General features: G+C 37.5%; 1 protein-coding gene across 1 annotated transcript in view; it reads right to left on the bottom strand.

Annotated features, from left to right (window-relative positions):
- Window positions 1-2,396: 2,396 nt before the first annotated feature.
- SLC9A9 (solute carrier family 9 member A9) overlaps window positions 2,397-27,102 on the bottom strand; it is a 3,618,317-nt gene continuing 3,593,611 nt past the window's right edge. The window contains exon 19 of the mRNA XM_044071972.1: window positions 2,397-3,325. Within this exon, the coding sequence (XP_043927907.1) occupies window positions 3,092-3,325 (234 nt within the window). The 3' untranslated portion in view covers window positions 2,397-3,091. The remainder of the gene's footprint in view (window positions 3,326-27,102) is intronic.

Here is a 27,102-nt window from a genome sequence, read left to right as displayed (position 1 = left end):
AGTGTATAATAAACATAGAAAGCACATGCATGTGGTGATACATAAATCATATCTTGAAAAAGTACTTGCCTCCTTACACCACCTTAAAAAGGCAGTCACTTTTTGTGCATCCCCACCCGCTGTTCAAATGGGTTTCAAATTAAGGGACACATGGACAAAATCATATACACACACAAATATACATATATGTATATATACACATAGACACACACACATGGGCATTCCTCTCTCACCATCAATCATTCAAAGCCACTCTCAAACCTGAGAGAAAGTGGCGTGCAATGTTTAAAGTAAGTTATGCCTTTACATCATCTTTGTTTCATGGAAACAGCAGCAACACATTAAAGTACTGCAAGCTGCTTCAAATAAATGACAGTAATCCTACAAATGCACAACAGTTCAGCAAAGTCAGACAGTGATTCTTTAAACCAAGTAAACAAGAGGATCAGTTACTTTCAACAGACAGCTTCCACCTCCATCCAGCAGTTACAATTAAACATGACATCCTTGAACTGTATTTCAGCTTTGCTCCATGGAAACAGTCGCTACATTTTTATGTAGTCCATGTTCCCCTTAAACAAATGACAGTAATCATGCAAATTCAGAATTATGAGTCATATTTCACCAAAGACAGGATACCATTTTATGTAGAACAACAAGTTTTGCATTGACAAACATTTTCTAGATAAAAGCATAGAACTACAATATCTAGCATTTTTGACCGATTGCAATCCTTAGTGGTTTACCAGGTTAAAAAGTATAGGAGGGACATGCCTCTTAACCTTTTAGCACAAGAAATCTGGACAATGTCAAAAATAATTGGGGGAAGTGCAAAAATTAGTGCCATATTTTAAATATTGTTTTTATAAACTTAAAAAATTGCTATAAAAGGTTTTGTGCGCTAGCATGCATTTTCTGTACAATATATGGAGTCTGAAACTGAAATGACTGCCATTGTATGTGGTAAAACAGAGATGTTCTGCAGAATCAGGGACAGCTGAGGACCAGCCCACAAAAGATTTGGCTGTCTGCCAGCAACAATAAAAAATGTCTATATATATATATATATATATATATATACACCCATACACATATATATATATATATATATATATATATATATATATATATTTATACACACACACACACATATATATATATATATATATATATATATATATATATTATACACACACATATATATATATATATATATATATATATATATATATATATATATATATATATATATATATATATATATATATATATATATACACATATATAAATATATATATATATATATATATATATATATATATATATAGATATACACACACACACACACACACATATATTTACCTCGCACCATTACCAAACTTCTCATTTTGAATTTTTTGAATTCTTTCTCTGTCCCACCTTTGACCTACTCAATTCATTGTTTTTGGAGGTCATGGGCAGTAGGAGCAAAAGACCATACAAACAGAAATGCAAAAACTACAGTACTTCCTCCCTAGGCTGTCTCTCTCACTGCAGGGACACTTTTCTGGTATTTATTTTTTGTACTAAAGAAACCATTTCTTTACTACAAAAAATAGATAGTGGAAAAAGCCCTACTCCACCCACTAGAGTGGCACCCTAGGTAGCCGCCTAGTTGGCCTATGCCTAAGGCCAGCTATGCTCTGGGGCTCTCAGACAGGTCCTGGAGGAGGAGGTGAGGGTCAACATTTCCTGCCAGTCTATCTGCCCAACTAACAAGCTGCAAGCACTGTTACAAGTCATAGGGGTTCTACCTGGGTTTGTAGTAAATGGATGAAAAAGAAGTGTCTTGGGAGTAGCCATGATTAAAAGTTCCTCGATCACATGGAAGTAAAGGACACACATGATCTGAATTTCCATAAGTAGCCAAATTCTGCAAAGTAGGATAACAGATTATTACTAGGTTCAAGGAATGCAGGGCAGAACTGTACAACCAACATTACTGTGCAGCAGTAAATGCCAGACATTTTAACAGATATTTTCATTCTAAAGTATTACACTACATAAATCTGTCATGAAACAAGCATAATTCCTGCATTTTTAACACATAAAAAATCTGAGAGTCTGTAGAAAATTGTTTAATCAACCAGTTCAGCTAAATGCAGGCAATTCACTTGCACAACTCTTAATCAAAACTTAATCTATCCCTTAAGTAATATTTGCAAGAATAAACTGGCTAATGCTAACATTTCATAATCCTCTAAAATGGCACTGGATTGTCAAGCTATGACAGGGAACAGATTTTACAGTATCCATGTAGCTATAACTTATCACATCTTAAATAAATATTTTGTGAAAATAGACTTTGGAGTATGACCATTATTATTATAAACAAATAAATAGTTGTAGAAATCATCTAGATATTCATAACTGTTCTTTTATTGAAATTCATTTTAAAACTCAAAGCAAAAAAAAACTGTTGAAACAATATTTAAAAAATATGACTTTGATACAGATGATATGTTAAAATACTGCATATCTAAATTAAGCATATAACTCCAGTGGGAGTAATTAAAAAAAAAAGATAAAATGCTCAGAATAGAACTTGTAACTATGCAACACTTCAGTACACAAGAACTTACATACATAACGTGTAACAAACTTACTGTCAGAATGCCCACTTCATTTTTTTTTTAATTCTAACAATGAACACTTTTAAAAGAAAACATATGACAAGAACATGTAAATATTTATTACAAGAGTATGAGAAACAGAAGTCTAATGTGAAGAGACACATTTATTTTCCCACTGCAGACCACTGCACACAAAAGTGTCCAATTATCGCACTAACAATAAGATCTTTCTCGTTTTTCCTGACATGGATCCCAAACTAAGTCAAGATGCCTTTTTTGATCTTCCTTGTTGACAAAATTTCATAACATCTTTCAGCTGCAGTGAGGCTGTAAACACATTTCATGACAGCATGGGAAAAACTGTCAACATTATTCACAGCTACCATTTGTACGGTGCTCCCATGACACACACACACATTGGTTATTAAAGTGGCTTCTTTTTCTATCTACTCCCTTATGTTGACATTTACATACACTTCTCAAACCATGGGATGGCCTGTGCCTTGATTGTGGGGGCTTTCTCTTCTAAAGTCATATTCTGCAAGGCCCAAGTCTCCTTCAGTAAGATTTTCCTTGTCTGTGGTTCCTGTGCTCTCATTCCCTGGATAAGAACCTTGATCTGAGGCAGGTGTGCCAGCTTCATAATTGACTGTGAGTTCATCATGACTGATAATGCAGTCTGTGTCATCTTCTTCCTTTAATTGTTCCTGATTCTGTAGCAAAAATCACACAAGAGAGTTTAAGTTAGAGTAGAATGAGATATTGCATATCACTTCTTCTGCATACAAAAACACAATCTATGGTACAAATGAAACACAAAATAAGCCCCCACTCCAGCATCAAACATGAAGATAAGCCAAAGACTGCTACCTAAAAGTGAAGTAAGTGACAGATTAAATGCTAAATGAAATCACTTTCCACAAGATATTACAAATAAAACTGAATATACCCAGTCTAAGACTAAACAGGCATATTTTTACTGCTGCTTCAATAAGAATGGCTAACAATCACTACTTTCACAGCCCTCTTGTAGACATCAGTAATAATTCCATGTTTAGTGAAAACTGCAAGAAAAACCCAACCATGGTCATCTACTTGTTTTAAAGACCCCCATGTTTCTGAAGTACAGCCAAACTATCCACTTATGATGTGCTGATGAGATCAATAAAAGGCCAAAACATGCATGTCCACAGCTAGTGGGGTTTGGTTTTATTGGCCTGAATGTAACCAGGAGCGGCCTTAATTGGTGCCCTAGGAAAAAGGGCTTCATGGTGCCCCCCACCACACTACTGGTGCCCCCATCCTAGTCTACCTACACCAAATAAATACTGGAAAAGCGCCCCTGCTAGACCGCCGCCCTAGGCGGCCACCTAGTTGGCCTATGCCTAAGGCCAGCTATGAATGTAACAATAAAGACTTAAAAAGTAAAAAAGTCATGGACATTTAGAAGCCATGTAGCTGAAACACTTGATGTCCTTAAGGGGTCATTTGCATATATTCCACAGGCCCCCACTACTGAAGGTTGAAGGTATCACACAGTGAAAACTCTAGATTTGCTGGATTTTTCTTGCAGTTTTTACTGAGTGGTTTGTCTGTCCTTTTTTCCATTTTAGTTAACACATATGCACATATATATTTAGCACTTGTATACCAAAATAAAATTACACTTGTAGGCCTCAATAAAACTTCATCTGATGTTAAGACCCATCCACAATCTCTTTTTCCCATTTTTATACATGGGGTTGTTTTGTCATATCAACAGGGGCCATCATCTACAGTCAATCTTCACAAAGCTGGGTGGTTAACGCTGCTGTACTTGTTCTTCTGTGCCAGATACAAACATGTGCACCCACATCTAAGCTCAATTTAGTATGACATAGTCACAAAAACAGATTTAGCAGTGCAGCATATTAACGTTCCTTATCTGTTCTGTATCAAACTAAATACGTTTTTCTCATGCTCTCTTTAACTCTCATTTTCCTTCAAACTACAATGGTTCTGAAGATGTCTCTATGACAAAAGCGCTTAACCGGCCTTGCTAACCATTTTGTTAGTTGTTTTTACTTTTACTTCAATGTTATTTCAATAAATATCCTACATCCAAGTGCGGGCTACTGGTTGTGGATTTTATTATCAAACTAAATATGTTTTTCTCCTGCTCTGTTTAACTCTCATTTTCCTTCAGACTACAAATTTCTATTCTTCTCTATATCTAGTCACCAAAAAACCTATTCTTCTCAGTTGCTTTTTTTTTCCTGTTTTAAGTTTAAATCCCACATATTGTACATATTGTCAACATGCCCCATTTCTCTTCTGAGTATACAATTATGTCATTACTCAGTTGCACCTTATTGTACTAAACTGTACTTTAACTTCCGTGTCCTTATTTATAATGCATAAAAACTATATTGCAGATTTTATGTTGTGGATGCATTTCAATCACTGCTTTACTGCAGTTAACACATCAAAAATAGATGAATAATATAATTAACAGTTACATCTCCAGAAAAAAAACTCTTTCTGCCTATCACAACAAACACTCTGCAACACTACTGTGCAGAAACAAATGTATATACAGAAACTGAATGTGCTGCTGAGTCTTTAAACATTACTTAATGTATGACACAGAAACTGAATGTGCTGCTGAGTCTTTAAACATTACCTAACGTATGATACAGAAACTGAATGTGCTGCTGAGTCTTTAAACATTACTTAATGTATGATACAGAAACTGAATGTGCTGCTGAGTCTTTAAACATTACTTAATGTATGATACAGAAACTGAATGTGCTGCTGAGTCTTTAAACATTACTTAATGTATGATACAGAAACTGAATGTGCTGCGGAGTCTTTAAACATCACTTAATGTATGATACAGAAACTGAATGTGCTGCTGAGTCTTTAAACATTACTTAATGTACAATACAAAATTATAACTACAAAAGGTACTACTACTACCTTCTGTAGCATCACTTATAAATACTAAACTACAAGAACATACTAATTTAAAGAAAATGGAAATAACACAAAATACCAAAAGTTTGCTAAACAGTGCAAAAGTTTGCAAAATATTCTGTTGCAACACTACAATGCATTCTGTAAGCACCTACTATCTATCTGTATTATTGTTAATAATAATAAAGTATTTTATAATAAAGTATTATTATAACTATTTACAGCATTACTGAAAATTCACTGCAATTATTTTATTGCTAGCCTTTATACTGTTATATGTCCCTATTAAAGGCTGAAAAATGTGCTAGGAACAGCACACCTACCTGTTGAATTAATAAATTACATATATCTGTAAATACACACAAGTAAAACTGATGTAGCAAACTGTTTAAACAGCAAGTTATGTAGCTATGTCAAAATTCATGAATCTGTATGATAAACAAGACTCCTAATATGCAAAATGCAAGTTTTATCTCACTTATCCTGATCATTTTGTAAATGCATATCTATTACCCTACCAGAGGACAATGAAGAAATTTTGACAGACTGGCATTCTGAATTAAATTAAGTCCAGATTATTTATTTAATTCTCTTAAACCCTATGACATTGCATTGCCTTTCATTATACCAAATATTTGGCAGCACCGGTTCTACAACATGTAATAGGTTAAATAATTATACACAAGAAGTAGAAAGAACCCATAGTAATCAAGAACCAATAAGAAGTGAGTGGCAAAGTCACATATGGAAACATGTGTCTGACTTTTGCTGTTACATTCAGTACTGTGGACTTCAGATAGTCCCAATGGCCAAAGTAGCTGGTTAGATCTGTAGGTGTAGAATTCAATACAGCATGCCTGGAACTGTGGGACTTTAGTTCAAATGGAATGCAGCACAGGAAGATAGCAAGACAGCAGTGTCACTTCTGGACAGACCTGTTATGTTGTCCTATGGTCATGCCCTGCTGAAAAACGTGCATGTCTAAGAGCAGAACAAGTCAGCTATCAGGAGACTGACAGCGACTATGGCATTGCTGATAGCTGGGTAAGTGGCCCACTACCCCTACCAGTATTTACATTATGCACCTTCAAAGTACACTTGAACTTTCTACTCAGGTAAAGTCAGTATCTTCATCCATTCACTGCATCAGTTTTGCCCCACATCCTAAAAACAATCCGCCTATGCCAACTGGTTGTTGAAAACAGTTCATGCATTTCTAATGAAGAACTTTTCTTCTGGGAGTCTCCTTTGTAAGAAAGCCTTTGGCTGAGTGGAAATAAGCCAGTTAGCAATACAAAATAAATATCATTTAAAGAGGACAGGAGAAAGAAACTGTTGCAAAAAAGAGTAAAATCCCATGATTGGAGGAACTCCCTGGTCAGTCTTAGTAAGAAGCTGAGATCTCTCATAAAATCCTCCAAAGCTAGTTATGAAAACTAAATCACCACTGATTCAAAAGACAACCACAAAGCATTCTATAACTATGTCAAGAATCTCAATGGCAACACCCAGGTCTGTTCTGAGTTACAGCACAATGACACTAAATATACAGAACCAATTGATATTGCCAAAATCCTGGCAGATAGGTTCAGTGCTAACTTTACCCCCCTCTCAACTCCTAAAGGGCCCATCTCTATACTGGAAGAATGTAACGTTCCTGTAATCACGGCTGCACAGGTAAAAACCACACTCTCCAAAGCCAAGAACACAGCATCCATGGGACCTGACAACATCCCAGGCTGTGTTCTACATGAACTACAGAATGAACTGACACCCCACCTAAGCACTAAGTTCAATCATAGCCTCACCTCAGGCTTTGTGCCCACTGAATGGCGCACAGCAACGGTTATCCCACTCCATAAAGGGGGAGCCACCACGGACCCCGGGAACTACCACCCCATTAGCCTAATGAGCCTGGTTGCAAGGCCATGGAACATATCATCATGGAACTTATAAAACAAAGACATTGGTAATCTCCAAACTCTGGATCCCACCCAGTTTGGGTTTGTAAAATGCAGATCATGTCTCCTAAACCTGATAGAATTCTTTGAAGCAGTCACCAAAGCCATAGACAAGGGTAAGGTGGTTCACACAGCCTATCTAGATCTCGCCAAGGCTTATGACACCATCCCCCACTCTGGAATTATAGATAAACTCACTAAACTAGGTACAAATCCCTATGTCACAAGATGGGTTGCCAACTGGCTCACTGACAGAATCCACACTGTGAAAGTAGCAGACTCCATATCTGATTTCAGACCAGTGACAAGTGGAGTACCACAGGGTTCAGTCCTGGGCCCTCTCCTGTTTGATATCTACTTTTCTGAAGTCCAGGTTAACACGGAAGGTCTTCGGCAAACGAAGTTCACAGATGACTGCAAACTAGAAGTCATAATCGAAACTCCTAATGATGTGGACATCCTATAAAAGGGCCTCACTGAGACAGATACCTGGTGTTAAAGCCCTGGCCTCAAGCTCAATGCCAAAAAGTGCACTGTCATCCCCTTTGGTAAAAACTCTTTACCCATGAGCTACCACATAGGTGGTAGTCTACTTAACACCGAAAGTGTGATAAGAGACCTTGGGACACAGATGGACAGCAGTCTCTCCTTTGATAATCACATCGCCACAGTAGTCAGGAAATCCTTCTACATGGCACACCTCATCACAAAAGGTTTCTCATCCAGGAAAAAAGAGGACATTGTTCCCCTCTACTCGTCACTCATTAGACCCATTATAGAGTACAACGCCCCTTTTGGTATGTACCTCGCAAGACATCTATAACAACTGGAAAGGCTGCAGAAATACCTCACAAAGAGGATTACCAGCCTCAAACAGATGTCCTACGCAGACCATCTCAAAAAACACCAGCTTTACTCCATCACATATCACCTACTCAGAGGCGATCTCTGTCTAACATACAAAGCTATGTCAAACCCAGAGCTGTTGGACATGCTCCACTTAAAGAAATCCCAGTCCCTCCGAGCTATACGCTTTAGGGACCTAAACCTTGTCACCAGAATAAACAGAACATGGTGGAGGGATAGATTCCTGTCCCAGAGACTTCCCATACTCTGGAACAAACTACCTATCTATATCAAACAAAGCTCCTCATTAGCACTCTTCAAGAAAAATCTTGATGATTGGATGGGAAATAGGAAATTCACCCTAGGGATCACCTCTGTGGCTCTGCTCAACAGGGGCACAGGAAAATAATTTTCTTGGGTGGTGAAAGCCAGGGTACCTTTTTGGCTAGGCTTATATAGGCCCTGGGGCCAATAGCCAAGTACCTACCTATGAACCTATGACAGCAACAAATGAGGAGTAAACGTTAAAGAAAGATAACATTCAACAGTAAATACTACTCCATGCTGAAATAAACCATTCATATTTTTAAAAGTGGCATTAAGTGTTGAAGCTCTCATTTGAACAGGAGATCAGCAATATGCACTTTAAATAAATCAGAATATAGCAGTGCCAATAAAAGCCTAGTGTAAAATGTGTGGGCTAGGTGGCTGGAGAAAAACATACATGAATAACTAAAAAGCAGCATTCTCAGAAAGGGCTGTTACAATGTTTAACACATGAAGCCAGCAATCATAATAAAAAAGTAAGTCTGTAAAGTTATGGGCAAAGTTAGTCCAGTATACAAACCCTTTGTGGTTTCCTTAACTTATTAGAATACGTTAATTGAATGTACATTCTCTGGTCAAAAAGACATAAATTTACAAATATAGAAACTGAGCTGTTCATGTGATGTGACAAACCTAGGACAGACAACCACAATTAAGAAATCTAAAAAAACAATGCATGCTTATAGCTGTGTTGGTTGCTGTAGGAATAGAAATGATGAAACAAAATAGAAACTCCCACAGTATGCATGATTCAATCTGTACTAATCTCTGCACTGCAGTCGGAATAACTTATGTCACTGTCTGCATGACAAGAGCTGAATACTGGAGACACATGTGTCTGTTAACACTGGAATACAGTGTTAGTCACATACAATCCATGATTGACCTAATGTAACATGCAATGGATTATGTAGCCTGTCCACAAACGACAATCTTATCTTCTTTACAAAACTGGATACAGTCAGTTATCAACATGGCAAACATATTCCATCTCATGTAGAAATTAATTACAACAAAGCAGTCAAGCAGGAGGCACATTTCAGTTTACACTTTCAGAACAGGTTTTGTCCGAGTACCCTGATTGTGGAATACAGGTGTCCATCTCCTCTCCCTAAGCATCTATACATGACACTTTTCTGGATGCATGCATGTGTCGACATACACAGTAATTCATACTGCAGTTCACATGTTTTGTGTTTATCTCCAAAAATGACCCGTCAGCTTGTTGAACTCAATGAAAAAATGTATAAATGTTATATGCCATTTGCGAGTTGTTTAAATGACCAAGCTTTAGTCCAGAAAATTCTAAAGCAAAAGTGAATGAAGACAATACTGCAGGCTTCTCGGTGCAGACAGATGGAGCCCTGACTATGATACATGTCCCATGTTCAATTAATCGACCAGATATTGGTGCAGCTGGGTGAGGAGAAAGGAATGATGACATTCTGGAAGCTCACCTCTCTGTGGTGGGAAAGACGGGGACATACAGTGGATATAAAAAGTGTACACACCTCTGTTAAATGCCAGATTTTCGTGATATAAAAAAATGAGACCACAATAAATCATTTCAAAACTTTTCCCACCCTCAATGTGACCTATAATATGTACTATTCAATTGAAAAACAAATCTGTTAGAGGAAAAATATAATAAATAAAAAACGTACAATAAGCTGGTTGCATAAGTATGCACACCCCTAAACTAATACTTTGTTTGTAGCACCTTTTGATTATTGCGAAACAAAACATCTTGAATTTTCAAAAAAATAAATATATCATCCAAAAATCGGTAGTAGCAGTACCAATTCATAGCATAAGAACTAGATGATACGATTTTTCTTTCCAAAGTGAACAACACTAGATTTGCATAAATGAGGGCACAACTTACCCCAAAGTGACTCACTTTATCTGTTTGTAATATTCACATTTGAACATTACAGAATTATAATCTATTACTATTTCCGTAAGATCTACCAAAAAGTTAACAGCTACATTATCAAAAGATGTAAGTTTTCTAATAGCTTCTGAAAAGAGTTCTACCCAATATCATGAGGAATCAAAGTAAACAGATCCACAATGTCGATAGTAGAAAAACTATCACCCACTTCTGCCACAAAGGGTCTAATTTTTGATAAAAAAAATCCCAAGAATCCCTTAATATATGTACCACTGTGCCAATACTGTCCTTCAACATCCTATCTATAAACACAACTAAGGGGTACGTTTTAGAGTTGTTAGCACATACCAATTAATCTGTAAGGCTGGCAAGAAATGTCTTTGTGGACTTTTGGAATTCCAAATACCACTGGTACACAAGGAAATTTATTAATTAAAAAAATGATAGGAGGCTAAATCTATAACACCCTGTGTCAACGCTTCCTCTAAAAATAAATCAATTCTCCTATAAGCTATAAATATTTAATTTCTAAAAACAGTACTATACTTCTCGGTGTCTTGTAAAAGATTATAGACAGCTCTCACATAATAATCTTCTTTGTCTACTAAGACTATTCCCCTGCCTTTATCAGGTTTCATTACTCTGATAGAATGGTTGTTTTTTTATTTCTCCCACAATAACCCTTTCTTCTTTTGAAAGGTTGGAGAATCTTGGTCCTTGGGAATATTTTAACCTAAAAAGTTCTTTCTCACACACTTTTTCAAATGCTGCAATAGTAGAATTTAATGGTGGGTTAAATAAACTCCTCTTTTTCAACTTACTGCACATAGTACTCTTATTTACCTTACCATCAATATGAACTGTACTTTCAATGGGTAATTTGTTCTCAAAGTAAGTCATAAAATGTAACTTCTGAGTATACAATCTACGTTCTGTCAAGGGGTCCACTATATTAGATCTGGGGATGGGTACAAACTTAAAACCCTTCCTAAAGAGGGAGAAGTGCATGTGTGTGTAACATGGGTTACCATAGCACCACCATGACTTTCTATAATGTCTGAATCAACATTAGTCTGATTAGGGCTAAAAATATTAGTCCCTAATTCTTCCAAAATCTCTTCCCTCCCCCTCTCCCTCTCAATGTCCCCCTCCTCCGTCCCCTGTAATTGTATGTCTGACCTTCTAAAAAACGTTATTACCCCTTTTATTCGCCAACCTCTCAGATCTCCTGAGGGGTGGATATTCTTGTTTATAATCCTGTCCATTAAAATTGGATACACCCTCATCATTTACTTCTTCATCTATCCTACCAGGTGGACCCTCCCAAGAAAAATTTTCCTCATGTACCATGCTAGTATTGTTCTGGAAAGGAAGCAGGGAGTATGCTCTCTGTCTGGCATAATCATCCTTGTCTCTGATCAACTTTTCTTTACGTTTTAAATTTAAACATACCTGCTACTCAACTGTATCAAAAATGTCTCTATATTTACCCTTGTATTGCTCAAACAGTAAATCATCGGTATTTTTTTATTTAAATAATTCATTTCATTAAATAATGCAAGTTTTTTGTTATTAAAATTAATAATAAAATGCATCAACTCAAATCCAAATTTATCAAACATTTCTAGAATTTCTTTATGTACATCTGTTCCTGCCGCTAAGCCCTTGGGGTATTTGAAAACCCTTAACCCCTTAGGAACTAACTTAAGCCGCAAACATTCAGTCAAATATGAATTGTCCATCTGAAGAGTGTGGACTTTAAGCATCTTAGCTTTAAATTCATCAAGTACACTTTGCAGACTTGAAAATGTTTTTATAGCACCATTAGTTTGCAAAGAGAAGCCCTTCTTGAACCACTCGTGTAGGTCAAATACTCTCCTTTCTCCAAAATCTGTGTAACTAGCCCCATTAATAACACTATTAGCCATGTTGAAACTAAATTTCCACAAGACAAACTCTGCGACAACCACAGATGTAGTATGGACCTTCAAACACCACTCCAAACAATGACCTTCAAACACCACTCCAAACAATGAACTTATTGGAGCTTGGGGCCCCAGACTCTGAAATACACCTCATCGGTGAACTTCTAGATATTATATTATCAAATAATTATATAACATCTGACAAGAAGTTTTTCTTGCAAAAAGTGGGGGTAGCCATGGGGTCCCCAGTTGGAGCTAGTTTCTTGAACTTAGTTCTGGCCTATTCGGAGAAGAAGTACATGTACAAAAAAAAACACAATTCAGGGATATTGTTTGTATTTGCACTCATTTTTTGGAAGACATTTTTGTGTTGTTTAAGGGGGGAGAAGTAGAAGCATCAAACCTGATTGAGTACCTGAATAGTACAACTAACTTTTTGAAATTTACTTATAGTTTCAGTTCTAAAAGGATCTCGTATTTAGATGTTGACCTGAGAAAGGATTACGATAATCACTGCTTTGCAGCTTCCGATACATATTCCAACTCATTCCTGTATTATACTAGCTGCCATCCCCCATCACAAAAATGAGCAGTAGTGAAGGACAGCTGGTATGAGCTGCAAGGATGGTATCTGACAACAGTGAATTTATATTAGAATGTGAAACGTGGGAAAGTATGTTTACAAAAAGAGGATACCCTAGAACCATGGTTAGGGAATTAGTGCAGGAAGTGCATGGAAAAAATTGAGAGGCATTTACAAACCCATACTGAGTGCAGACAGTAGACAAACTCCAGAAAACCTGCTTAATGGAACTGAATCCAAGTCCAATAAGCAGGGGGACACAATTAGATTTATTACAACATACAGTATTGATATCCATAGAATTCTAGAGATTATAAATAAAAACTGGAAGTTTATCAGTTCAGACACCACTATAACAAGTAGATTAAAGGGTACACCGAAAGTAGTATTTACAAGAGGAAGGAACCTCAAAACTATTCTTGAGACATCTAAACAAAAGTCTAGTGTAGGAAGTCAGGGTATGTACAAATGTGGTATGTGCAATTATTGCGCACACATAGAGGTAGGTAAAAAATTTTCTATAAGAGGAAGAAATTACTCTACGAAGAACAAATACAATTGTAACTCGAAGGGAGTAATTTATCTAGCACAATGTCAGGTTTGCTCCGCGTTCTACATAGGCAAAACTGATAGAAAACTGCGGGAGAGAACATACGAACACTTGTATAACATCAGAAGAAATAACCAAGTGAACGTATTGGCTAGACACATTGGAGTACATACAAATCATATTTTCAAATTTAGGATTATTGATGGCATTCCTCCCGATATAAGGGGAGGGCCTGATGCACTTTTATTGGACAGACTAGAATTATTGTGGCAACTACGTACACAAGCTTGCCACCAACCCGGTTTAAATGAAAACTATACAATAAAGTGTATTTTAAAATTGAAGAGCTTACTTAGATAGATCAACATACTTTGTAGTGAGGCTCCCCTTACTTATTTATTCATTTTTCTATTTCTATTTATTTTTCTACATTTATTATGTGTCTGTAGAAAAAGTTTTATGATGGCGCTATTATTATTATATATGCCATACTCTTTACTACTATTTGTAGTAGGTGTGGAAACTGTTTCTTGGTTTTCATTTATGTATTAAATTGTATATTTGTCCTCATAGCCGTGCTAGTGTAACTTTTTTATGTCCTAGGACTTGGGATTAAAGTAACTTATTGTAGCATATATTTTAGGTACTTACGCATTATCGCAACCAGATTTCGGAAGTCAAACAATTCCTCTTGTTTGTGCAAAACGATGTCTGGTAACCTAAGAAGGGAAGTGTAAACTCTTCACCACTATTGTGTCCAAGTGGTTTTGACATACAAAGAGGTATAACGTGAAAATGTATCTTTCTGGGGAGTGTCCGTTCCTGATCTATAGATAGGAGCGGTGCTTCTCAGCCATAGTTAAAGTTAGAAGTCATCATGATGAAAGTCAGCGCATTCCCCACAAGACAGCCGACCCTTTCAGACACTTTTACATGTACACTGTCTCATCATTGACTGTCATTTTGGGGGATATGTGTGAATCAGTCAGCATTTATAGCACATGTTGCCAGTACTGTGACTGGTTCAGATTAGCAGAACTGTCTGTGTGAAGCAGGAAAAGATCTGACACCCCTGGCACAGGAGCTCCGCTAGTGAGAAAGGTAGCAGTCAGTGAGGGATCACTGTCCCGTTACTCAGTAGTTGTTACAGGCGTCTGTGTTTTCAAGGAGTACTGCCCCTGAACAGTTAGATGGTATGTCCCTAAATAACTTGCCTTTGCTGAGGTTGTGCTCAGGAATGTGGGAATTGTGATGGAGTGTAGCACTGTACAGGTTGCAGAACAAACAAGACATGTGCCCCAGGATCAGAAAAATTGACCGCTGTTCCTCTTTGGCCGCCATATCCACTGTGACCCACTACTACTTACTTGCTTACACACCCCTTTCAAGGTTAAGGAGCATGTTTTCGCAGAAACGTTTCCATTTCTGCCACTCTGTAAATCTGGTTGCGATAATACGTAAGTACCATGTTTTATTAGTTAGATTTCATAACAATAGTGTAGCTGCACTACCTGGGCATATTAAGTAACTGTCATATAAGTCTGAATGTATTTTTGGATGGGTGTTCTTATTTTTTACTTGTTATTTATTTTTAGGAATTTCAAGAACTGTTTTAAAAAGTTATTTTATTCTTCGGTCATGTACTTTTAGAATTTTATTTAATAATCAGTAAGGTTATATGTTTTTGATATCTCATCTTGTAATATTGTGTTGAATTATGCAAGTTGTCTTGGAGAATAGTGGTGCAATTACATAGTAGAATGTGGGCAGTGTTTACTGCCTGAACAAAAAAGCTCCGCCCTTAATTGAGAACAAACTCATTAATGAGCCTAATTAACTATTCGAATGCATTCTGGTGAATGATAGGTGTTTGGGAGTCATGTAAATTTTTAAAGTTTGATTTAAATATATTGACGTTTTCTTTTTAAATTTGTCTGAGGAAGTCTCTGTAAGAACAGAGACGAAAAGCGCTTTACAATAAACTTGTGTCTTTTTGCACTGTTTGGAGTGGTGTTTGAAGGTCCACACTACATCTGTGGTTGTCACTATTAGCCATGTTGTTTGTTGCAGCTGCCGATTTTCCATTCAAAATCTGCAAACCGGAAGAAGACTGAGAAGCCGTATTGAGAACGGAATGATTACTACCATTCTGGAGTGATTCAACAGTAGCCTGTAATGAATCGCACTTTTGAGACAAAAGTGCTATTAATTGAGTCCATTCTCCCTGACTGTAGCTGACACGCTATTCTGAATTATGGAGCACATTCTGTGATACAGTTCCTCCGAAATTATGGATTCCTGAAACACCACCCGGCCTCTCCATGATAGTGGTATATTCTTCACTCGAATGGTCACCACTACGTAACAAAACTCCAAAACAAACAAAAAGTGGTGAAAAATGTGTAAAACACAAAACTACAAAATCTAAAATCACTCACTAACATGTTCAGCAACTGGAATAACCACACACGATAATTTTTTATCTCATTTAAATGATGCTACTTCATGTTTATCATTCATGGAGCAATACGGTACTGATTTAAGCAATTATTTAGATATAACTATTTTCAAACTGGAAGGGATAGCAGATTATGTTTCAAAGTATATAGGAAACTTACATTTTCGAAGAGCTTTTTGGAATATCACAGCTGCTACTCATACCATATGAAAAAGAACACTGTCAAGGGGCAGTTGGTTAGAGCTGCAAGTATGTCTTCAGAAAGCTCATTGTTTAGAGATGAAATAGAAACTCTTAGATTATAGTTCCTAGAAAGAGGTTACCCGAACAATTTTTTAAGTAAGACCATTAATGAAGTGGTGAACCTATGGGGTACCAGATTTATACCATTACTTATGGAACCCAATTTTTTATTGGATAGTGTACATGTAGTAATAGATCAGAAGGATCAAGTACAATCTCCCAATACCAATTTTTCACATGCTAGGGTGGTCACGTTTAACCACAAGCCGAATGAGGTTAAGAAAATTTTGAGACAAAATTGAAATATTTTTAAGGGGGATGAGCATTTATATAAAGTATTTGGCCCTAATCCCCATTTTGTTTACAAAATGGCTCAAAATGAGGAAACAGGCAAAGGGACAAGCTCAACTAGTGTAAATCTGAAAGGAACGAAAACATGTGGGATGTGTCATGAATGCCCTTATATTATTGATAAAAACATGGCAGTTTTTGTTTAACCTGAGGAGTTTGTAAGATTAGCTCATAGCAATTGTGCCACCAAAGGGGTGATACACATTGCAATTTGCCAAACATGTAACAGTTTTTATGCTGGCAAGACTGAGTGCAAATTGAGGAAGAGAATATATGAGCATGTGTACGCCACTTCTAGGAAAAATACCAACAATGCCCTATATAGACATGTACAGGATTGTGAAAATTTTATTAATTTCCATTTTGGAATATTAGAAATTGTCCCTCAAGATAATATGAGAGGAGAAGACTGGGAGACATGGGTTGAACTTAGAGAACCATACTGGCAGCTAAAGTTGTATGCTACTGGGGTGAAAGGTTTGAATGAATGTGTCTCTATTTTACCTGTATTAAAATATCATGCTGCTCAACTTTAAGTTTTAAATGCTTCAGCTATGATTGATACAACAAGTTTTATCATTTTTATTTGTTGTGATTTTCATGTGTTTCAATACTTTTTATGCATTACTAGATTTTCCTAGTATGTATTTTTAAATGATTTATGTTTAATAACATGGCACTTTAAATTGTCATTGATCTATGGGAATCCAATCATAGTGTTTGGTTTAAGATTGGCAGTCAATAAAAGATGTGCCTTCATAGGTTCATAGGTTGATACTAGGCTATCAGCCCTAGGGCCTATACAAGCCCAGCCATAACAATTCCCTGGCTATTTCTTCCCACACTATTTACTTCCCTGGACCCCTGTCATGATTTGCAGTCCGAAAAAATAATGGCACTGTTTGTGTCAGTTATGGATTATGAGATATCAAGATATCATCACAGGGTGGAGATATGGTCAGAACTATCGAGGAATGGCAATGAAGTATTTCCAAGCAGTTCTGATTAAGTCCAGTGGGATTGGATGAAAGCGCTAAACCATTTGTGTTTAATAAAAGTGTGTGTTTATCAACGTATTTCAAATTACGGCTTTTCTGGTTATCACATCCATTTGGAGTACTTTACACCTTATTGGACTTGGGATATTCATGTGTGGTTATTCCAGTCGCTGAACGTGTCGGTGGATGACTTTGGACTTTTCATTCGATACTGACCTGTGGCTATTCAGTCAAGGTAGGAGATTTCTAGACACACTGGTAGAAAAGTCAGCTGAAAAGTCATAGAAGAGGAAAGAAATAAAATTAAGTATGTGGGCATCACTTGCAGTAGGTTTTTCATACTCTGGGGATGTTGGACACTCACCCTACACAGCCTTAGTTTCCTTAATAGTTCTGACCATATCTCCAACCTGTGATGATATCTTGACATCTCATAAGCCATAACTGACACAAACAGTGCCATTATTTTTTTGGACTGCAAATCATGACCATGTCATTTGAAATCATCATTGGATGCTCCTCTGGTATTTGACATCAGCCATTAAACAAGCCTTAGGCATCTGTATACCATGCAAACAACTGATGCAGTACATACATGGCACCATGGTCAGGGCAATGAAATATGCTATTAGGAAGTCCATAATGGGATGCAGAGCAAGGGTCTTCATGTAGCAAATGTTTTGTCCAAGCGTATCTTCAGTTTCTGTCGTGATGTCTTTGCAGCCTTAAGGTGCCTATAAACAGAAATGAGCATTCTACCAGCTGGACTACCTTACAATCAGTATGTTTACAAACAGCATAGCCACACTGCTGGTAGATAATTCTAACCATGTGTATCACCCACATACGCAAAGACTGGGAGATTAGGGCAAACCAGCACTAACATCCAGACCACCTCTAGGGATAATATGTGCTGCACTGCCTCCAACAGGAATTGTTTACTTTCTTGAGAGTTGTGCCGACAATGGAAGGTCACTTCCCCCCATAGATTGCTCCATTTCAGTCTACCTTATCTTGCTCTTTATCTGGTTAATCATGTCTGTGATGCAGCAGTGCCACTGGCCCATTATCCTGCTGTGTCACTGTGATGCAGCAGTGCCACTGGCCCATTATCCTGCTGTGTCACTGTGATGCAGCAGTGCCACTGGCCCATTACCCTTCTGTGTCACTGTGATGTAGCAGTGAGACTGGCCCATTACCCTTCTGTGTCACTGTGATGTAGCAGTGAAACTGGCCCATTATTCTTCTGTGTCACTGTGATGTAGCAGTGAAACTGGTCCATTATCCTGTTGTGTCACTGTGATGCAGCAGTGACACTGGCCCACTGCTATGTTACTGTGATGTAGCACTGACAGTGGCCCCTTATCTTGCTGTGTCCCTATGAAGCAGCAGTGACACTGGTCAATTATCCTGCTGTGCCACTGTGATGCAGCAGTGACACTGGCTAATTATCCTGCTGTGTCACTGCAATGCAGTAGTGACACTAGACCATTACCCTTCTGTGTCACTGTGATGTAGCAGTGACACTGGCCCACTGTTGTGACACTGTGATGCAACAGTGACACTGGTCCATTATCCTGCTGTGTCACTGTAATGCAGAAGTGACACTGGCTCCGTATCCTTCTGTGTCACTATGATGCAGCAGTGAAACTGGCCAATTACCCTGCTGTGTCACTGTGATGGTGCAGTGAAACCGCCCCATTATCCTTCTGTGTCAGTGTGATATAGCAGTGACACTGGCCCATTATCCTGCTGTATCACTGTGATGCAGCACTGACACTGGCCCATTATCTTGCTGTGTCACTGCAATGCAGTCCTGACACTGGCCCATTATCCTGTTGTGTCACTGTGATGCAGCAGTAACACTGGCCCATTATCCTGCTCTGTCACTGTGATGCAGCAGTGGCACTGGCCCATTATCCTGCTGTGTCACTGTGGTACAGCAGTGACACTGGCCCTTTATCCTGCTGTGTCACTGTGATGCAGCAGTGACACTGGTCCATTATCCTGCTGTCACTGTGATGCAGCAGTGACACTGGCCCCTTATCCTGCTGTGTCACTGTGATGCAGCAGTGACACTGGCCCCTTATCCTGCTGTGTCGCTGGGATGCAGCAGTGACACTGGCCGATTACCCTAATGTGTCACCCCTCCAAGACACTGAAGTCCTGCAGCAAAGACTTACCATACTTGATTCCATAACTGTTGATCTTCAGCTGTTCTGCTCAACAGACATTGGCCATGCTGCCTGGGGGTTTGCAGCAAAATGCAATTCTCTACCGAGCTGACGATTTCCAGCATTGTTGGCTTGGCTCACCTGGACAAGATAACTCTTTAATAAACATCAGACAATATAACAGCATATATTTATTTTAAGTGGAAAGGGTGTATGCACAGATATTGTGACTATACACAGATAGTGTGAGTGTACCTGATTTACATAAGCACATATTCACAGTATGTAGGCTCTAGCAGCTCTGGCATGTTACAATATACTAATTCCTGGTACATGACTGCATTTTGAATGGCCTAATGAGATGGATAATGTTGCACAATAACAATACAGTGTTAAACTTCTGTATATGACAAATGCACAATTAGATCTGAATCTCAATGCTAGAAGAAGAAAAGGGGATGTTGTTAAATGACCAGAACTCAGTTAAAGGTACTTTTCTTCATGAGAAGCGACTAGCACTGAATGTCTATGAAACCTTACCACTATGGACACCAGCTGCAAAAAGTTAAAAGCACATGAGTTACATATCCAATAAAATAATTTCAAGCACAGTAGGATTTGTATGTATTTATTCATGTTTTGTCCAGTTAAGATGAATAAAGTGGGCCAGATAACAGTAATTATGACCCAAGTTAACAGTCTACACAGAGCTTCTTTTTTTTCTGAAAAAGGGTTTGCTTTAATATAACTGTTACAGAGCTGTGGCTTAGTCATTTTGTGTCCTGGGTAGCTTCCCCTGGCTGGCACCCTCCTCAACCCAAAGTTGACGACTAATAGAGGAAAAAGTGTTTGCTACAACTGCAGCAAGCACCTTGTAACAGTTACTAACACACAATAAGCTTCAGGCATAACTGCAAACGCACTATTCGTATTCATTTATGAAGCCATCAGATTCTCGTGGTTTCATAAATGAATGACTGTACTGCTCTTGTGGCCAATTGGCAAATGCATCATCCCCCCAACAGATTCAGCTCAGGGCAGCCAGTTTCTTCATCCAGCCATAGTTATGGTTCCGGCATGTAAAAGAGCTATCTTTCGCACCTTTGCCTAAGTTTCAACTATTGCTATGAATAAGATGTACTGTTAGTACTAGCAGTCATCCCTAAGTTATACGTCACTCGAGGGCCAAATTAGGCTGGAGCAAAGTTTGTCTCCTGCAGCATTTGCGGGAACACTGTAGATATATATATATATATATACATATACATATACATATATATTGCTACTGAAAAGAGTAATCCCTCCTATATATGTCATAGAGAGCCAATTGAAGCTGTACAGGATATATTTGGAACACATCCTTCTCAAGCAGAGTAGACCATTTCTTGACTACACCAGTTCATCTTGCAAACCTGAACACTGCTGTATCAGTTCTCTGAACTGTAACCACAACTGTCAAGATAAATAATATGCTCCTTACCAGACAACTCCAGCTATTCACATACAAAAAATAACTTTTCAAATTTACTAGTCAGTATACCATTCTGCACAACTGTTCTGCTCAAGGTGACCAAAATGGCAATGTATTCCTAAATATCACAGTGAGTCATTTTGGTGCTTATAACATGACTGTCTATGTACTACATTATTATCGCTCTATGTACTGTATTTGATATATATATATATATATATATATATATATATATATATATATATATATGTGCAAGCTGTTTCTGAGGCACACGTCAAGTAGCAACACGTCAAAATGTACATGAAAGGCACTCCTGCATGGCTGTTCATATTGCAACTGCACATCACAGACCTCAGTGAGCTACTACTCACTATTTACAGTTGCATGTGATAATATGTGCTTGTGCCTGCTATCTTGCTGTACTTGTGAAATTACTTCTAAGTCATGCAGACATGGCTGGTTCTAGTCAGTCAAAGATGGATCCTGCTTGCAGTGTCTAGGAAAACAAGACATTTCTGCAGTAGTCATTTCAGTTCTGATTACATATTCCTTCAAATGGTAGAGTTAAAGTGTCAAAATAACCTCCTTTTACACCGAGAAAATAATTCAGTAGTGCCCTTGGCATCTAGGACCGAATTTTCTCCTGTACTACTCAAGTGCTTGGTGAATGTTATAGAGATCTCGTTCATGCTGTTTCTACTTTTCTTTTTCTTTATGCTCCTATGGCCAACTCATGCTGACATCTCCTCTCATCTTGTTTGATTACCAGGGCATGTTACTGGGTGTATATGATAGACCATTAAGGAAAGTGGATGCCAGCTACCAGATGATACATGCTGTTTTGGATTTGGAAATGTGAGCAGTTATATATTGCATTAGATTTATAGAATTCATAACTTTATTTTAATAATATGAAATTGCTTATGGTTATTTACTCACTATCAGCTTCAAAAGAACTGCATGAGCAATCTTCAGTTTGTTTCAAAAGGAAATAGAGATTCTATTTGTGTACAAAATACTGTGGAGAGCAATGCAGCCTCTGCTGTACTTTTTCCTTCTTGTTACCCGGGACTGTTATTAGGTGTTTGGATATCTCTCATACCATCAAGGAGCTACTACTGTTCTTTTTCTTCTGAATTCCCTGGGACTATTATTTCGACTGTTGGAATCCTAACTGGAATAGGAAGCTACATCAAGATGACTGGATTAAATACTTTTTTGATTTTATTTACATTCAGAGGTTTCAGTCAATCATAAGTACATAGAAGCAAAATCTACAGATGTAATTAGAGTTTTACTCTCATTAGACTATTACATATTTAATCATTTTCTTTTTGCTATGCAACTGAAACACTATTATGTATGTGTAATCAGATCCATTTTAAAAGTAAAGAATTATCATATGCTCATTTGGCAAAGATTGTGTGTGGTATCTCATTTTTTTTGATGAAAGACATCCTAACATAGTGCAACTCTTTCAAAGAGATACTGTTTGGCCATCAACTATCATTCAGTAATGTTGGTTAAGTTCATTAAAAGAGTGATCATTAAGTGAGTTGGGTGAAATCCTGGAGAGTCAGCAATTACAACTCTGTTTTGGAACTGACTATACAGCTTAACTGACTGTGACATGTGCTGGTCATAACTTAAGACAGTAGTGTGCATTTGCTGCATGCTTTTAAGAGCAGTTATCCCTTATATAAGCATATTTTGGTGGTACTGGTGTTGATTTCCATGACTCCTGTCCCCTCATCACAATAGTAACAGCATACTGGAACTTAAGGCTTGTATCCCTAGCCATGACATTTTTGGTTTGCAACAGTGTGTATATATTGTGAAACAAACTTTTACAGTCTGCAAAACAGTGTTGTCACCAAAAAGTGTTTGCACCTTTATAGCCTCAAGGTAAAACATATAGCAGTATACACTACACAACAGCCATTTTATATTTTCAAATACAGCAGATAGGACAGTAGCAAGATGAGCTCTGAGAAATATTCCAAGACAGCAGTAGCACAATTGATTAAGGAGTGTAAATTGAAGGACTCACACATATCGGTGTGAATAAGAAAGACACAACAGACTTAATAGCAACTCTGTGTGCTGTTAAAGTTAAGTTCACTGAACAAAGAAACAGCCTGGCATGAACAGAGGTGTGCAGCTTAAATACCATGCATTGTGCCCTTGGATGATCTTAAAATTCAGCTTGAAATAAACAGAATAGAACTATTAACATAGGTGAAACAACTAGAAACTACTGAGAGAGAAACAGAGTGAGCGAGTATCATCACTAAGCCACAGAAGGTGAGGGGGGGTGTCAGTATGAGCCATCGGAGCATAAAGAAAAAGAAAAGGAGTGATAGTATGAAAGAGATCAGTACAGGAGAAAATGCAGCACTAGATGCCAAGGTCAGCACTGAATTATTCCCTCAATGTAAAAGGGGGTTACTTTGACAGTTTTACTATAGTATTTGAAAGAATGCATGATCAGAAATAAACTGGCCACTGGTAGTGGGAGAGGTTTTTAACTTCTCTGCTCGTGAGTTAAGCTATGCATGCTTGTTAGTAATATGTCAGTGTTGACAGTGTTGACTATAGTGAAAGTGTGTCATTTTAGAACACTTTAACCTTACAGCTGAAACCTACAGAAGACAATTTAGAGAACACACAAAAAAAGTTATGTACTTACTATAATGATGGATCTATGCTGTCTGATTTTCATCCATTTCTAGCTTTGGATTGTTGGACCCAAACTTGGCACCTTTTCCTAAAGCTGTTGATCTGAGACTCTGACTTCTCCCTTACCAATAATTCTCTCCTTTCCACTGAAATACCTCAGATTAAATTTGCTGGCATATCCCTAAATGTTATGTCCATCCTATGACTGAAAGAACTCTGGGTGTCAAAGTTAGGGAATATATTAATACCAACAGTCAGATACAAAATAGAAATTTTCAAAGACAGGGTCTTAGACGAAGTTTGTCCAGTCACCAAAAGCTGTCAGTGGCAATACTGGAAGTAGGAAGGAGGGAGACAGATTGAATCAGAAGAAAATGAGACAACTCCTCTCTATCGTTATGGAAAGTATGTTGTCTTTTTTCAACCAATTCAACCTTTGGGACAGATTCCCAAGCTGCAAAACACATAGGTGGCATCTAGGAAGTCCATTCCTGAGAATAGTGGAACCAAAAGAAGAATGTGATCTGGACTGCCCATCCAATTGGCAATGAGATATAAAAGTACAGACCATGGACCATGTTGCTGCTGCACAAATGTCATCAATGGGAACTCTCTTCATGAAGGATGTAGAATGACCTTTTGGTTTTTGCATGTAAGGGTAAGCCCAGTTTTTATAAACAAAGAACATTAATTCTGACAGCCATTTAGAAAATGTGACTTTTGATAAGCTTTAACTCAGTTTTGCTTTACAGAACGATACAAACAGTTGATTTGGCTTCCTAATATCCTTGGTTGGATGCAAACAGAATCACATCCGTCTATGAGCATCTAGCATGTGAAGCATACATTCTGTAAATCAGTGTGTGTATTGAACCTAGTCAGCCACTGTAGCTAGATAGCGCATGCATATAAGTTACTGAGCAAGTGCAAGATCAGTGCCATTTTGTACAGTCAGTCAGGGTGAATGCAGGCATGAATAGAGATGCACACGCGAGTGAGTTTGAAGTAATGAGTGAATCATTTAGCTTAAGTACATATTCCAGTTACTGTTCCTGATGTGTACATGTACAATAAATATCTTGAACCCATACACAGCTTCATTGTCTCTCTTGAATACACAAGACCAGCAACATGGTGTCAGAATGGGATCTGAAATTGAAGCAGCATATAAGCCATGAGGCACAAAGTTAAAAGTGGAGAAATATAGAAGGGTGAACTCACAAACAGGTTAGTGGTTATTCTAAGGTACTTAAACTCATTTAAATTATTTTTCAGTCACAAAATGTGTGCCGAAGCATTCAAAATGTTCAAAATAATTACCAAGATAAACAAAATGCTTGAAATGGTGACATATTGATAAAAGTATTCAAAATAATTAAAGAAATGTTTGAAATAACTTCTTAAGTCTTTAAAATATATGAAAAAGATGAAACAACCACATTTTTTGCAATGTACTACTTTTTCACATTAACTAAAGCTATTTGAAGTATGCGAAGTATCTAGAATAGTTGCGGTGTTTGCAGTCTTGAAACAAAGCCATTTCAGAGAGACTGTTGTGCATTTAGGTATAATTATAAGTACCTGGTCTATGCTTGCATTTAAACATATTTTGTTGTTATGACAGAGGGAGTTTGCAGAATTGGACCACTGGTGTTTGATAACAATACTGCAGAGAAATGGAGAGTGCTTGACCAAGAATACAATGTTTTCATACAGGCTGCTTTTTCTGATAAAGATACACATACAAAAGCATTTACACTCCTCAATTTAGCTGGCTTAGAAGCCATTGAGAGGGAGCGTTCATTTTTGTATGCACCTGCCATGTATGCAGGGAGGGGGAACCTCCATACTGTGACACAGACTAAAACGTGGGAAGACCATGAGTACTTAAAATGTAAATTTAGAGAAAGGTGTAACCCTCAAATGAATATTACAATGGAAAGACACATATTTTACACTAGAAATCAACTATAGCAGCATATATTACTGACTTGAGAAATAAAGCAAAAACATGCAGACTTGGTGATTTACAAGATGAGCTGATAAAAGACAGGCTTGTAAGTGGTGTTAATGATGCAGTGAGAAAGATTTTTCTTCAAGACAGTGATGTAACATTAAGCAAAGCCATACAGATTTGTCAAATATATGAGCTAATAGAAAAGCACAAGAAAATGCCTACTAATGAGAAAAGTATGCTTTCAGTATTTACCAGTATGAATGTTGATAGTGTACACTAGAAAGCTAAGATGAAAAACAGATATAAACCAAAGGGTGTGGCAGTACCCAGTTTTAACCATAAACCGAATGGGGCCACAGCAAATAATCTTATTGTTAGCTGTTGTAATTGTGGAGGAAGCCATGAACCTAAATGAGGGAAGTGCTTAACTTTTGGGGAGCAATGTCACAAATGTAAAAAGTGGTATCATTTCAAAAGGCTTTGCAAGTATAAAGTGGCACATTTTTTTATTAAAAGAGAGCATCCTAAGACGCAAGTAGATCAAATAGAAAGCTGTGAGCAAACTTTTTATGTTGATGGTATCTCTGTGATTGATGAAACAGTTAATACAGTAGTTTATCAGTTGGCAGCGAAGAGTGAAATATTTGTGCTGTACAAATTAATGGGAAACCTGTAGAGCTTAAAGTAGACACTGGGTCTAAGTACTATGTTATATCAGCACAAATGTTTGTTAAAGTACGAGCTGATGAGAAACTTGGTTCAGCAAAGTTTGCAAAACTAGTTGCTTACGGTAATGAAGAGATTCAAACTAATGGTGCAGTAATTTTTTCATGCCATTCTGCTGGAAACAGCTATGACTTGCAGTTTTACATAGTCAAATGACACGTGCAGTCACTGTTAGCCATCAGAGACAGTTTGAGAATGGGACTGTTTTCATTTAATAAAGAGGTCCACCATATAAGTATGAACAATGGCAGTTTCACACAGCCCATTTTTTGTGAATATGCTGATATTTTCAAAGAACAGCTTGGCAAGCTTCCAGTCACATATTCCATGAAGTTAAACCACAAACTAAGCCCAGTTGCCAGACCAGCATGGAAGATTCCGGTAGCAATGCA

Source organism: Protopterus annectens, chromosome 5.part0 (assembly GCF_019279795.1).
Source record: "Protopterus annectens isolate FY-2018-M chromosome 5.part0, PAN1.0, whole genome shotgun sequence".
Taxonomy (NCBI): Eukaryota; Metazoa; Chordata; order Ceratodontiformes; family Protopteridae; genus Protopterus; species Protopterus annectens.
The sequence above is the reverse complement of the archived record's forward strand: the minus strand, read 5'-3'. Positions and strand labels throughout refer to the sequence as shown.